The sequence below is a fragment of the Mobula hypostoma genome, chromosome 26 (assembly GCF_963921235.1).
Source record: "Mobula hypostoma chromosome 26, sMobHyp1.1, whole genome shotgun sequence".
In the NCBI taxonomy this organism is placed as follows: domain Eukaryota; kingdom Metazoa; phylum Chordata; class Chondrichthyes; order Myliobatiformes; family Myliobatidae; genus Mobula; species Mobula hypostoma.
The window spans coordinates 19,719,543-19,735,077 of record NC_086122.1 but is presented as its reverse complement, the minus strand read 5'-3'; the positions used below and the strand labels follow the sequence as shown (position 1 = coordinate 19,735,077).

At 40.8% G+C, this 15,535-nt stretch overlaps 1 protein-coding gene across 1 annotated transcript in view; it reads right to left on the bottom strand.

Annotated features, from left to right (window-relative positions):
* csmd2 (CUB and Sushi multiple domains 2) overlaps window positions 1–15,535 on the bottom strand; it is a 2,031,293-nt gene that overhangs the window by 316,194 nt on the left and 1,699,564 nt on the right. The window contains exon 27 of the mRNA XM_063033882.1: window positions 6,010–6,201. Within this exon, the coding sequence (XP_062889952.1) occupies window positions 6,010–6,201 (192 nt within the window). The remainder of the gene's footprint in view (window positions 1–6,009; window positions 6,202–15,535) is intronic.

Sequence of the window (15,535 nt, the reverse complement as noted above, 5' to 3'; positions counted from 1 at the left end):
TTTGTTTATTTATATCTAGCGATACGGCACAGAATAGCCCTTCCAGCCATTTGAGCCACCTTCCCCTAGTAAGCATACAACCCTGATTAACCCTAACCTAATCATGGGACAGTTTTACAATGACCAATTAACCTACCCGGCGTGACTTTGGATTGAGGAAACTGCATTACCCAGGGAAAACTCATGCATTCCACAGGGAGGATATATAGTAACTCTTGACAGAACAGCGTTGGAATTGAACTCCAAGCTATGAACTCCAGAATGCTCTGAGGTGTAATGGCATAGTGCTAACTGCTCTGTTACCATGGTAACCATTTTGCATATTGGCTGTTTGTCTGTTTTTGTTGAGTGCTGTTTTTCTTTGGTTGAAATATGCTTCTTTGTATTTACTGTAAATGCCTGCAGGAAATGAATCTCATGGTAGTATATGGTGACATATATGTACTCTGACATTAAATTTACTTTGTTCTTTGTATTTTGTACTTCATAATAGCACTACACTAAATTCCCTTTAATACTTCATTATGCTTGGGCAATCCACAGAGTAGTAAATTATTAGATAGTATTTGTAGTCACTCACCAAAACAACGATGTATTTGGAATCAAGGCCTAACATAAAAATATAATTGTTGTTCTGAAGAAGGGTCTCAGCCTGAGATGTCATCTGCTGCCTGACCTCAGAATCAGAATCAGGTTTATTATCACTGGCATGTGATGTGAAATTTGTTAACTTAGCAGTTAACAAATTGTCCACCTGTTGAGTTCCTCCAGCATTTTGTGTGTGTTGCTTTGGATTTGTTGCAACTGCAGAATTTCGCATGTTTATAATTGTTGCTCAGTTTGGGCTAACTATCTTCCAGAATCTCCAACAAGAAATTTACTCACAGTGGCTCTGATCAGTAGAAAATGTACGCTCAACAAACTAGATGGAAGAACATCACTAATCTATCTTGAATCTTGAGGAAAAGCTTGCTACTTAGTCACCAAAGTACTTATGATGATTTAAACTAGTTAATTACAAAACAACCACCAGCACACTGGTGCTGCTGGTAGAGCTGTTGCCTCACAGTTCCAGCGACCTGGGTTTGATCTTGACCTTGTCTGTTGTCTGTGAGGAGTTTGCACATTTTCTCTGTAACCACGTGTGTTTCTTATGAGTGCTCTGAGTTTTCCCCACATCTCAACAGTATGGGGGCTGGGAAGTTAACTACCCACTAATGTTTCTTTATTTATTGAGATACAGCACGGAATAGGTCTTTCCGGCATTTCAAGCCACACCACCCAGCAATCTCCCTGATTTAATCTGAGCCTAATCTTGGGACACTTTACAATGACCAATTAACCTACCAACTGGTATGTCTTTGGACTACGGGAGGAAACTAGAGCATGCGGAAGAAACCTGTGCAATTATGGGGAGAACGTACAAATTCCTTACAGGCAGCCGTGGGAATTGAACCCAGGTCACCTGTACTGCAAAGCATTGTGCTAACCACTAGGCTACCATGCCACTTAATGTGTGAAGGGAGATTTGCTGAGAATGAGAAGCAATTTTTAAAAAATGGAATTAATGCAGTATTAATGCAAAATGGGTTATTAATAAGCAAACCGCCACCTCCAACGGGATCCCACCACTAAGCATATCTTTCCCTCCCCGCCTCTCTCTGCATTCCGCAGGGATCGCTCCCTACACAACTCCCTTGTCCATTCGTCCCCCCCATCCCTCCCCACTGATCTCCCTCCTGGCACTTATCCGTGTAAGCGGAACAAGTGCTACACATGCCCTTACACTTCCTCCCTTACCACCATTCAGGGTCCCAAACAGTCCTTCCAGGTGAGGCATCACTTCACCTGTGAGTCGACTGGGGTGATATACTGCGTCTGGTGCTCCCGATGTGGCCTTTTATATATTGGTGAGACCCGTCGCAGACTGGGAGACCACTTTGCTGAACATCTACGCTCTGTCCGCCAGAGAAAGCAGGATCTCCCAGTGGCCACACATTTTAATTCCACATCCCATTCCCATTCTGACATGTCTATCCACGGCCTCCTCTACTGTAAAGATGAAGCCACACTCAGGTTGGAGGAACAACACCTTATATTCCGTCTGGGTAGCCTCCAACCTGATGGCATGAACATTGACTTCTCTAACTTCCGCTAGGCCCCACCTCCCCCTCGTACCCCATCTGTTACTCTTTTTAATGCACACATTCTTTCTCTCACTCTCCTTTTTCTCCCTCTGTCCCTCTGAATATACCTCTTGCCCATCCTCTGGGTCACCCCCCCTCGTCTTTCTTCCCGGACCACCTGTCCCATGATCCTCTCGTATCCCCTTCTGCCTATCACCTGTCCAGCTCTCGGCTCCATCCCTCCCCCTCCTGTCTTCTCCTATCATTTTGCATCTCCCCCTCCCCCTCCAGCTTTCAAATCCCTTACTCACTCTTCCTTCAGTTAGTCCTGACGAAGGGTCTCGGCCTGAAACGTCGACTGCGCCTCTTCCTATAGATGCTGCCTGGCCTGCTGCGTTCACCAGCAACTTTGATGTATGTTGCTTGGGTTATTAACAGTCAGTGTGGACTCAATTTGTCAGAAGCCCTGTCTATGTGTTGTATGTCTCTATGTAAGAATACTTTCAGGCAGGTTAATTTACTCCTGTTAATGATTTCCTCCTCCAAAAATGGTCATTGTGTATTAAAAAGGCCTAAACTTGTGTCAGTAGGGAGCTGAGGTTAGCCAAGGCATCATCAACCTATTCAAGCCAACTAATTCCATATTGTCACTTTGATAGGGATCAGTTCAGTCTGCACTTGCTTGTGGAGCATTCTTCATCGTCCATACGTATGCACAGAACAGGGCTTTCCAGAGGTGAATCCTACCATGTGATATAGCCACAACTAGCCATGCCCACAGAAATGCTTAAGACATCTTTAATAGCCATTTAATCCAAACCCTAGTTAACAGAGTGAAAATCTCTGAAAATTTCTGAATTTCTCTACTATTATATGGTTTCTAAGGTCTGGTGTGCAGAGACCCTGGTGAGAACATGAAAATTGCCAAAGCATTTCCACTTTGCCATGGCAATACACTAAAAAGACTACCAATTTCACCCAAGAGCCACAAACATCCTGACTGTTATCTAGGAAGGTCCTAGAAGCTCCATTTGGAACTGCCATCATTCTGAGGGAAAAAAACTTGATTTCCCTGATTCAATGAAAAGGAAACCATTTTGGTAAGCTTTTGTGTGGTAAACCTTTATTCTTTTGATTACCAAAGACAAACTTGAGATCTTGTCAAACAACATAGGCATTTCCAGGAAAAGAGGTTAAAAATATTGTGTAAAAATTCCAGCTTCAATATTTGCATTCTTTGTAAATTATTAGCTGCATGATGAAAGAGCTTCTACATCCAAATAATAGGACAATCTGTACAAAGGAATTAGAGATAAATGGTGTTTCGCATTTTATTTAAAAGCAGAATCTAAAAGAGAGCACAGACTTGAACCCAGCCAAACCCAATAGGCCCACTCTAATGTACAATGTACATCACGGGCCCAATTCTCATTCAACTGACTCTATGATCAATTGAATGTTGGGCTGTCTAGGTTGTACAGCCTTGCAAGATGGGATGATATATTTGAAAAGACTTGTGGATTGATGAATTTCTCATCAGATGAGAACTTATGTTTAAATGTTTGCCTACTTAATAAGTTAGCAGAACTAGAGAAAATCTATACAACTCTTTTTTTGGACTTGAAAAATCCTTGCACATACATTCACAGCTGGTAAGAAGAGAATTTAATACCAGCTAAGAAATGTGCCTGCTCTTACTTTCCATTCACTTATTGTAACAAATACACGTCTGCTATCATTACCCAGACTGTTCTAAATGTGTCAGCAGCCCGACCAAAATGTTTGATTTAGCTGCCACCTTGGTCCAGAGCAATCAGGAAGGGACAGTAAATGCTGGCGCTGCCAGTGCCACCTACATCTTGTGGAGAGCAAATGAAAATGGTGGTGGATCTGACAGGGCACTTGAATCAGGTTCTGTCACGTAACCATAACAGGGTTTAAGAGGAGAAGCAGCACAGTCAAGTTACATTGCCTGGCACATTGGTCTTGAGGCAGTGAGAGATAACAGCTCTGTATGTTGCAGGCATGTTATACAATATTTCAAGTGTGACTTTTGGAAATAGGCCTTCAAATTGAGCTCTAAATAGAGTCTGACAGCGTGGAAATAGGCCCTTCAATCTGTCACGATCAGACCAATCATTAAACACCTATTTACATTAATCCTACATTCACTGCATTTTTGTTCTTCCCTCAGTCCCATTCTGCCCAGATACATACTCATTGAAATTTAGAATGGCCAATTAACCCAGCGGTCCCCAACCTCCGGGCCGTGGACTGATACATTGCCGCGAAGAATGCAGTGGTGCAGCAGTAGCCGGAACGTACTCAGCACATCTTTAAGGATAAAAGCTGAAATAAGCAAGCTAATTAATTAGATGCCGCCCGGCACATAAATGTTGGCCCAGATCAGAGGTAATTGCCGATTGCGTGGCCTCAGATCTGGACTGACATTTACGTGCCGGGCGGCACCTAATTAATTAGCTTGTTTATTTTGGCGTTTTTCTTAAAGATGTGCTGGGTGCGGTCCGACTACTGCTGCACCCCTGCATTCTTCGCGGCAATGTATCGGTCCGCAGCCGGGAGGTTGGGGACCACTGAATTAACCTATTAACCTGCATGTCTTTAAGATCAAAACCAGGCTGTTAGAAATATGAGACAGCAGCTCTGCTAGTTGAACCACTCTGTAACTTGACCAATTAGTGGGTAAACAGTTAATGGTGTTTATTTAAACCTATGACACACAGTTCAATCATTCTGAAATAGCTAAAGATTATCAATAATATTCAATACCCAAAAAGTGTGACTAATGCTTAGAACAATGTTCCAGGTATGTATCCGAAGGTGAATTCAAGATGTGGGGCACACGGTAGCTTAGTGGTTAGCACAACGTTCTACAGTACAGGCGACCCAGGTTCAGTTTCTGCCACTGCCCATAAGGAGTTTGTACGTTATCCCTGTGACCACATGGGTTTCCTCCCTCAGTCCAAAAATACCCTGAGATTTGGCAAGGGTTAAATTGGGGAATTGCTGGGTGGTGTGACTCAAAGGGCCAGTTCTGTGCTTTATCTCAATAAATACATACATACATACATACATTTATGCAACTGGAGAGGAATATCGAGATTGGATGAAAGAGTAATTCAATGAATCAATCTTTGTGCATCTAAAAGATTATAAAATTCAGAATTCTGAATTTAAGAACACAACTAACTTCATAAGCTTACAGATACAACTAGGCAAATCAATATATCCAAAGCATGGAGGATTGGAAAACAAATTTCCTGAGTGAAGAAACTATTCCCTTCTAATTCAAGGTTCAAGGTACATTTATTATCAAGGTAAGTATGCAGCATACAACTGTGAGATTAGTCTGACAGGGAACGGGAAACGTATGACGTTCCATTGCACGGATTTGGACATAAGGTGGATTGGACATATAGCCTACACTTAGTTCAAAGCGGTAATAGAAGACAGGAAATAATTAAAGTAGAGAGGGTTAGGCTATTTTTGGTTTCATTCATGTTTGATTCATGATTTGATACATGTCATTTAATTTGGATGTTATTAACAACGAACTTCACTGAAAGAGATCAAACACTTGATTTTCTCATTATGTATGTTACTCAGCTTCCTTTGCATTAACCATTAGCTAACAGGCACATTTTTTTCAGCTGGTTCCCTTCAAGGCATTCGTGCTGAATTTTCATCAATTATTCCAACTCGTTAATTTTATTATTAGGTTAATCTTCTTAAAAATGAAGCAGCAGTAGTTGAGAATAAAACACTTTAATGTTGCAATCCTTAGTTTTCAATTTCAGACCTATTGGCAAAAATCTGTTCGCAATAAAAGAGACTCCATGAAAAGACTGATAAAAATCAATACCTATACATGTTGGTGGATCAGGCTGCCAGAAGAATCTATTGTCAATCTGCACGCACACGATGGCTGCCTCTCCTTGCAGCACGTAGCCGGGATCACACTGAAATACAATGGAATCTTTAGGCTCCCTGCTGTCTCCACTTCGACTGCCATTCTGAGGAGATCCAGGGTCATTACATGATGTAGCTGTGGAAACTACAACAGGTTGTACTGGTTAAGACTTCAAGCCAAAGTAACAGCAAACATGTTGCAAATAATGCTTAACACACATAACTATTAATTATAGCAAAGTTACACCACAACTTGTTGAACTTGACGACTGATTTTAAGGATATTATGGTGGTGCATATTGTTTCAACTATTCTGAGATAGGCTGAAGTACTTGTATCCCCTTTGGTTACCATTGCTCTGGAATACAATTTATTAAATATTGAAATTAATGTGAAACAGCATTTTAAGTTAGGAACATGAGCATTTTTCAATGGAGTTGTCATATGTAATTGTTTTTACACTCTTATGGATGCCACTCGGAAGTCCATTGCTTTTTGCCCATCAGTACTTTCCATGAAGAAGATGGTGTAGGTCTGCTTTCTTGAACTGATACGTTTGTACAACCAAGGGACTTTATTGTTTAGTGTCGAGTTTCAGAATATTGAATCAGTAGGAATGAGAAAAATACATAAGACACAGAAATCATATGGTGAGGAACTTAAGAGATGGCGAGCATGCAGGCTTTTTCTAACTGGGGTTTGGAAATTTCTAACAGGTGACTGAAATGTTTTATATTTGAAATACACCTTAAAATGGTTTTACTGTGTACGTTATCCTGTAGTTCTTTACATGTGGCTATAAATTCTAGTGAACCCTGATTTCATTGCTTATTGTCTCACCATGAAATTAATAGATGACAGGGATCTGATGCCATGGTCGCAATTGTGCAGGCATTACACACTTTAACATTTAACATTGGCATTCCTGGCTCTCTTCCTTCAGAATTCACCCACAGTCCATTCAGGCCTGAAACTGGATGCAAGAGATTTAGGATTTACTTTCCAAGGTTGACAATATTGTTTACTTCTGGGCCGGAGGGGAGAGGGATTACTTGGTCCAGAACTTGATGGCGATGAGGTGATAATTGATTGCTATATTGATTCTGGCACTTATGATGGGGAGGAGATGATGAGATCAGCCTGGCACTGAGACTCAGAGGTCCTGGCACCAACATCTAGAATGGAGCATTTGGGATGTCGGTATCATGATAAAAGTGCAGAGACTCTGGATGGAATTAGGAACCAGAACGCTGGCAACAAAGGCTGAATACTGAGGTGTGGGTTGGTGCACATTTGGTGGGTTAGGGGAGGTGTGGCTAGATATTTAAATTTACATCCAGAAGACCACAAGAACATAGAAGTAAGATTGGGCCATCTGGCACCTCAAGCCCACCCTACCATATGTTAAGATCATCAGTGATCTACCTCAGATCTGAACTACTCCTCTTCATATCCCACATTCAAGAATACATCTACCTCCACTTTAAATACTTTTAATAATCTAACCTCCCCAATGCTTCTGGGATGGAGAATTACAGAGACTCACTACTCTCTGTGAAAAGAAATTTCTCCGTATCTATTTTGTGACCTGTCTCCTATTTTGTAACTAATACCGTTCTTCAAGACTCTTGCACTCGTGAACACATCTGAGTATCTATCATGTCATGAACCTTAATAATATATGTTTCAACAAGAATACAAACACTAACTCTGTAACCTCTCCTGAGAGGATAACCCTTTCATCCCAGGAATTAGCCTGATAAATCTGATTTAGACTGTCTCTGATGCCACTGTATTCTTGCTTTGGTAAGAAACCAAAATTATGTACAATTGTAATAAAACTTACATATTTTAAGCTCCAACTCCTTTGCAATAAAGACCAATATGCCACTTATCTTCTTAATTAAGAAGATAAGTTCTACGAGTTTATTTAATTTATACACAGAAAGACACACAGAACCCCTCCCCCTGTATTTCACTCATTGACAGTGTTTTTTCATTCGGATGTCAATTTGCATTTTGATTCATCTTACCGAAGAGCACCATCTTCCCACATTAAACTTCATTTATCACATTTTTGACAACTTAATCAATCTATGTCCTGTTGCAGTCACAATACTCATAGTAACATGACTCCTCTATTTTCATGTTGTATTAACAAACTTAGATATTTTTACTTATATGTCCTTTACTTTCTAGCCAGGTCATTAATATAGTCTATAACTAATAGCCAGGAACTAATCCCCAGTGTACTCCTTTGAACCCGAAATAAGATCCATTTATTCCAATTTTTCATTTTCTTCTATGTGATAACCAGTTCCAATACATTTTTCTCCATTTCATTTCAATCCATAAGATTTTTACCCACCAAATAGAGTCCAGTCTCATATTTTACTGGTAAGAACATGTTGTTATAGATGGACCCAACAAACTGGTGGGCATTCCTAAGGTCAGATTGCTCTGCAATCTTCTAAAAGGAATAACACACCAGAAAAAGCTTTTCTCGAGCATCTCTGACATGGATCCTGAGTTGGGCTCACATCAAGACATGTCCAATTGAGTTTCAATTGATAGAATTCAACAAAGAGATGGTTACAAAAAAAAAGAATTTACTCTGGATTATTCCACAAGAGCTAAAATGTCGCCAGAGGGCGGCTTCTTCGGGCTCAACTGCAAAAACAGCTTAACTTTTTTAATGTCTCTTATTTGCTTTTCAAGGTGGATGGGGTTCTGTCGAAGTCCATGATCTATAGCTGCACTAAAACTACGGTTCTTTACCGAGATAGACAGCTCACTGCCCAGCTGTTTTTCGATATCCCAAAAATGCAGCCTGGAAGACACACACACAATTGAGACGAGGTCCTGCGGCCCTGTGGACAGGCCGATTTCATGCCAGTGTCACCAACTGAGATACAGCAGGCGAAATGGAACATTGCAAACAGTGGATTGGCTGTTGCGGGCCTCTGTACTCGGGGAATCGCTCTTTCTTTCTCTCAATGGCAGGGGAGAGTTTGCTGCTGATGCTTGAGTCAGAGAACTCAGGATAAAAATGACGCGACAGACTTTAACATCGTAATCAGTGAGTTGTTTTGTTTTGTTGGTCTCCCCTCTTGTTGTGGGAAGGGTAACACCTCCCTGTCCCTTGTTGGTGAGAGAGAGAGAGCCTGTGGCATTTCAAATTGTTGGGTGAATAATTAGTTTTTGTTGGACTGCAGATCATGGTTTCTCTTTGGGGTGCTTTGCTATTGCTTGCTTGGTGGATGGTTGGTGCTAGTGCTTTCTGCTGAAGTAAGTGGGCATGGGGGAGGGGAGGATTGATGCTTTTCTGCTAGTTGTGCGTGGGAGGGGAAGATGGGGCTTTGGGGTTCTAACATTTTACTGTCATTCATTCTTTGGGATATTGTTTTTCGTGGATGTCTGCAAAGGGTAATAATTTCAGGGTGTATACTCTATGCATTCTCTGATATTAAACGGAACCATTGAATCATTGGACAATTAGGCCAATTTCCGGTCACATAGGATTTATAATAAAAGAAACAATTAAATTTTTGGGCTATTGGTGATGTCAACTTTTTACTCTGCAATAATATTTTTCCTGAATTTGCATGACAATGTTGTTGGGTCAAGATGGTCAAGAATAGAACTTTTTGGGGGAAAAATGTGTTTTCAAAAGGTAAGTTTTTACTGAAATTTGATACAATTTCTTTAATTGGATTTATTCTTTCCCCAGATTAATTCTGTTTTTGCTACACTGCATGCACAGTTTAGCACAGTTGTTGGTTCCTTCCAAGTCTGTTATTGCCAGAGTCCCTGGTGGATGTTTAGCTTGTTTTTATAAGGAGGCCTCATGGGGAGATGAATCCCAGAACCACGGATGGTCCAACTTCCAGTTAATCAGCCACATCTGGCATACCTTTTGCAAGCACACCATTGTTGAGAACACAATACAACTGATTTTATACACAAATTTTTTGGTAAGGATATTGTCCTACTCATCATCCCACTGTGAGATTAATTACTGCTTTCCTTTGCTTTCTCCAGCTTTAAGCAAGACTGAGTTTGCAGCGAGAAAGCAATTTAAAGAATATTCAGATGGCAAACTTTAACTTTTAGTTTCATTACTGCAGAATCCGATGTAGTACCTCTCCAAGTCTGTGCTCCTGACGAATCGACCTCAGAAACTTCCTTCACATTTCCCTGCACAATAATGGCATGGCAGAAAGCTGCCTCTCAGTTCCAGAATCTCTGATTCAATTCTGACTGCATTGTTTTCATAGTCTCTTGGTGACTACTTGGGTTTCATCTGGGCATTTCTATTTCCCTCCACATCCCAAAGATGTACTGGTTGAAAGATTGGAAGGTTAATTGGGTGCATAAAATAACCTCAGTTGTAGTTGGATAGGAGAAGAATCAGGGCAGTTAATGAGCATGTGAGGGAGAAAATATAACAGGGAAATAAGACAGGCAATAAGAGTGTAGACACTAAACACCAAATGAACCTGTAAAAACAGGATAAATGAATAGCATTCAATGTTCCTCTGCATAGATGCTTGCTTCATTTCTGTGATTTTAAATTGACTTGGCCAAGGATAAATCAGGTTTATAATTATTTAAAGATTATATTATACCAGTTATTAAATTAAATCAGAAGGTGACTTTGACATGTTTTCTGCATCACAGGAAAATTTAAGGATTTTATTCCCCTTGCACCAGTTATTTTTAGAATCTTGGTATTTTGAACCATGCTGCCTAGACAAGCATAGTTATTTGACACTCTCAAGCCAAATTGGCCTTACTCTGGCCTACGAAGATTTGCAGGTAAGTGAGAAAGTTACCCAAACCCTCAGGCCAATAGCCACTACCCTCTTCTTTCCCCAAGACCCTTGGAAACTTGAGCCAAACCTGATACCTCTGCCTGCTAAATATCCTCTTCAACTGTGCAACCAGTTCCTCCTCTAAATCCTGAACTGCTTTCCTCCCACTTCCAACCACAAGCGATGTTAACCCCCAGACCCTTCCTTTCCTCCTATTCACAGGCAATGTCTTCAGATCTTTCCATTACAGCGCAAAGAAAGGTTCCTTTCCTTACTATTCTGGTAGGTAACTGACCGCAAAGCCTGACTAGGCCTATGGCCAACCACCTGAGCTCAGCCTATGTTCAGGAGGACCAAGCAGATCAGTGTTCATCATTATTGGTCACAACTTCTTACATCATGAGCAATGATCCATGAGCCCTTGACTGTGAAATGGAATTTCTTGGTGAATGAATCTGATAGCCAAATTATCCCTTTATTGAATAATCTCCATTTTTCACCATAAAACTTAACCTTGATTTCTCGTCCTATTGCCTACTAACACCCTCTGTGACAACAGTAAAACAAAGTTCTCCCAAGCTCTGTTGATGTCACTTTTTTTTATTCATTCACTTACGGGATGTGGGCATTGCCAGCAAAGCTGGCATTTATTGTCCATCTGTAGTTGCCCTTGAGAAGGTGGTGATGAACTGCCTTCTTGAACTACTGCAGTCCCTGAGGTGTAGGTACACTCACAGTGCTGTTAGGGAGGGAATTCCATGAGTTTGACCCAGTGACAATGAAGGAATGGCGATAGGTTTCCAAGTCAGGATGGTGAGTAACTTGGAAAGGGACTTCCAAGTAGTGGTGTTCCCAGGTATCTGCTGTTCTTGTCCTTCTAGATGGCAGTGGCCGTAGGTCTGGAAGATGCTGCCTTAGGAACTTTGATGTGTTATTGCAGTGAATCTTGTGGATAGTACAAGATAGTACACTGCTGCAACTGTTCGGCGATGCTGGAGGGATTGGATACTTGTAGAGGGGGTATTAATCAAATGGGCTGCCTTGTACTGGATGGTGTCAAGCCTCTTGAGTGTTGATGGAGCTGCACTCATCCAGGCAAGTGGCGAGTATTCCATTACACTCCTGACCTGAGCCTTGTAGGTGGTGGACAGGCTTTGGGGAATCAGGAGGTGAGTTACAAACTGCAGAATTCCCAGCCTTTGACTTGGTCTGGTAGCCACCATGTTTATATAGCTAGACCAATTCAGTTTCCTGTCAATGGTAACGAACCCCGCCCCCCCGCCCCCCAGGATGGTATAGTAGAGGATTCAGTGATGGTGATGCCACTGAATGTCAACGGGCGATGGTTAGAGCCTCTCTTGTTGGAGATGGTCACTGCCTGGCTCTTGCATAGCTCGTAAGTTACTTGCCACTTGTCAGCCCATGCTTGGATATTGTCCAGGTCCTGTTGCATTTGCATATGAACGGCTTCACTATCTGAGGAGTCATGTAGAGTAAACTGCAGGGACTATTGTTTAAATTTTCCATGAGGCTTTGTTAGGAAAATCTCTTATAGAAAGTTAAAAATTTGACCTCTGAACGCGCAAGGTCATTGTAGTCCAATTCCATTTTCCGCCCACCGTTGGCATCACTGAACCCAAATGTATTACTGGAATGGTTCAGTAGCTCTTACACATTTAACTTTGTCTATTCCTCAGGTTCAGGTAAATGTGCCTGTTTAAAGTCATTCAGGCACAGGTTCAAGCTCAGGGCTGTGTTCATGAAAAAACTTTGGTCAGGTAGCAAGAACCTTCACCAGCTGGTTTTTACTTAACATTCGGTAGAAGGTTGCTGAAAACAAATGATTCTCAGCAACAGAGTTAATGCTGGTCATCTAAGCAGGAACCAATCCTTATAGGTAAAATGTATTTTTTTTTACACTGTATAGTAATTTAGTTTTCAGTGCCTAAATGTGAATCATTCAAAAATCCTTTGCTTTCATTGGCAGGGTAGAGAATGCATAGGTCGCAGATTACACCCTGTTCTTCGAACCATCCTCTTTAAAGTATTGGATCATGGAATATGAGTTTTTAATTTGTATTTGTGTTTGCAAACTCAAAAAAAAATCCACACATCTGAATAATATTTTCAAAAATCATTGACAGCCAATAAAATAAGATTGGGGGCCAACAAACTCTCAAGACATATCTATAGCCAGGCTTCTCAGTGTCACTTAGGGAGCCTGTGCTACACAAGTTCCTGCCAAGAAAATCGCATCTAGCCTCCTGGAGAAAAACCATAACTGGATTTGTAACAGATAGCAATAGGCTTTGAGGTCTGGTGAATAGTCAGACTGGACATCTTGTTGGTCAGCAGAAATTCTGAGCCAATGCTATTTTATGGTGTGTTACTTCTTAAAATATAGATACAGTATCAATTTTTGAAGGAAGATGGGGTGGGCTAACGCACTTTAGAAGACAGAAAATTAAAGGGCTTCAATGCAAAAGGCAAAAGGACATCCCAATTCTATGTTCTTTTAAGTCCAGTTTAACCTTGGATTTTTTTTGCATTGAAATTGCTCACACAAATAAATAAGACCTTAAGACAAAAAGATATTGGAGCATTAGACTATTGGGCACATCATATCTGCTCTGCATTCAGTCATGACTGATTTATTATCCCTTTCAATCCCATTCTCCTGCTATCACCCCACAACCTTTCACACCCTGATTAATCAAGAACCTATCAGTCTCCACTAAATATACAAAATGCCTTGCTCTCCACAGCCATCTGTGGCAATGAATTCTACAGATTTATCACCCTCTGGTGAAAGAATTCTTTCTCATCTCTGTTTTAAATGAATATCCCTCTATTCTGAACCTGTGACCTCTGGAAATATTCTCTCCACATCCACTCTACCTAAGCATTTCAGGATTCAATAGGTTTCATTTCATTCTTCTAACCTCCAGTGAGTACAGGCCTAGAGCCTTCAGATGCTCATCGTATGTTACAAATTTCATGCCTTGATTCACTCTCGTGAACCTCCTCTAGACTCTCTCCAATGACTATAGTTATTTTCTTAGACAAGGGGCCTAAAACGGCTCATGGTACTCTAACTGCAGTCTAACCAATGCAGTATAAAGCCTCAGCATTACATCCTTTTATATTGTAGTCCTCTTGAAATAAGTGGTAACATTACATTTGCCTTCCTTACCACTGACTCAACCACCAAAGTAACCTTTAAGGAATCATGCACAAGGACTCACAAGTCTCTCTGCACCTCTGATTTTTTAAATTTTCTGCCCCTTTAGAAAATCATAAAGGCTTTGATTCCTTCTGCTAAAGTGCATGACTTTGCTACATGATATTCCACCTGCTACTTTTTGCCCATTCTCCCAATCGGTGTAAATCCTCTACAGACTTCCTGCTTCCTGAACACCATCTGCCCTTCCACCTATCTTCGTATCATCCACAAATCTGACTATACAGCCATCAATTCTATCACTCAGATCATTGACATATAACGTGAAAAGAAGTGGTACATGACTAAACTCTGCAGCATACTAGTATTCATTGGCAGCCAACCAGAAAAGACTCCTTTTATTCCCACTCTTTGCCTCCTGCCAGTCAGCCAATCCTCTCTCCATGCTCGTACCTCTTCCGTAATATCATGGGCTTTTATCTTGTTAAGCAGCTTCATATACAGAAACTTGTCTATTCTGCTTGTTATTTCCTCAAAGAATTCCAACAGATTTGTCAGGCAAGATTTTCCCTTAAGCCAAGCATGCTGACTTTGGCCTTTTTTTTTATCATGCTTCTCCAAGTACCCCGAAACCACATCCTTAACAATCGATTCTAACATCTTCCCAACCACTGAAGTTAGACTGATTAGCCTATAATTTCCTTTTTTCTGCCTCTCTCCCTTCTTGAAGAGTGGAGTGACATTTGCAATTTTCCATTCCTTCAGAACCATGCCAAAATCAATTGATTCTTGAAAGATCATTACTATTGCCTCCAAAATCTCTTTATCTATCTCTTTCAGAATGCTGGTATGTATCTAGTTCAGGTAAGTCACCTACCTTCAGACCTTTCAGTCTCCCAAGCATCTTCTCCTTAGTAACAAAAAACTACACTCTCATCTGCCCACTGACACTCTTGAATTTCTGGAATTCTGCTAGTGAAGACTGATGCAAAATACTTACTATGTTTGTCTGACATTTCTTTATACCAATTACTACCTCTCCAGTGTCATTTTCCAGCTGTCTGATATCTACTTTTCCTACTCTTTTACTCTTTATATACCTATAAAAACTTTTTGCATCCTCTTTGATATTATTGCTTTGTTTATCTTCTTATTTCATCTGTTTTCTCTTTATAGTTTTTTTTGTTACCTTCTGTTGGCTTTTAGAAACTTCCCAATCCTTTAACTTCCCATTATTTTTTTCCTATATTATGCGGCCTCTCTTTTGCTTTCATGCTGTCTTTGACTTCCCTTATCAGATGCGGTTGCCTCATCTTCCCGTTCGAATAATTCTTCTTTGGGACCTTCTGAATTATTCACAGAAACTCCATCAATGCTAGTGTCTGCTTCCGATCAACTTTGGTCAGCTCCTCTCTCATGCCTCTGTAATACGTTGTTGTAGGGATTGTTGCAGGGATTAATGACATTCGTCGTTAAGACGAGCC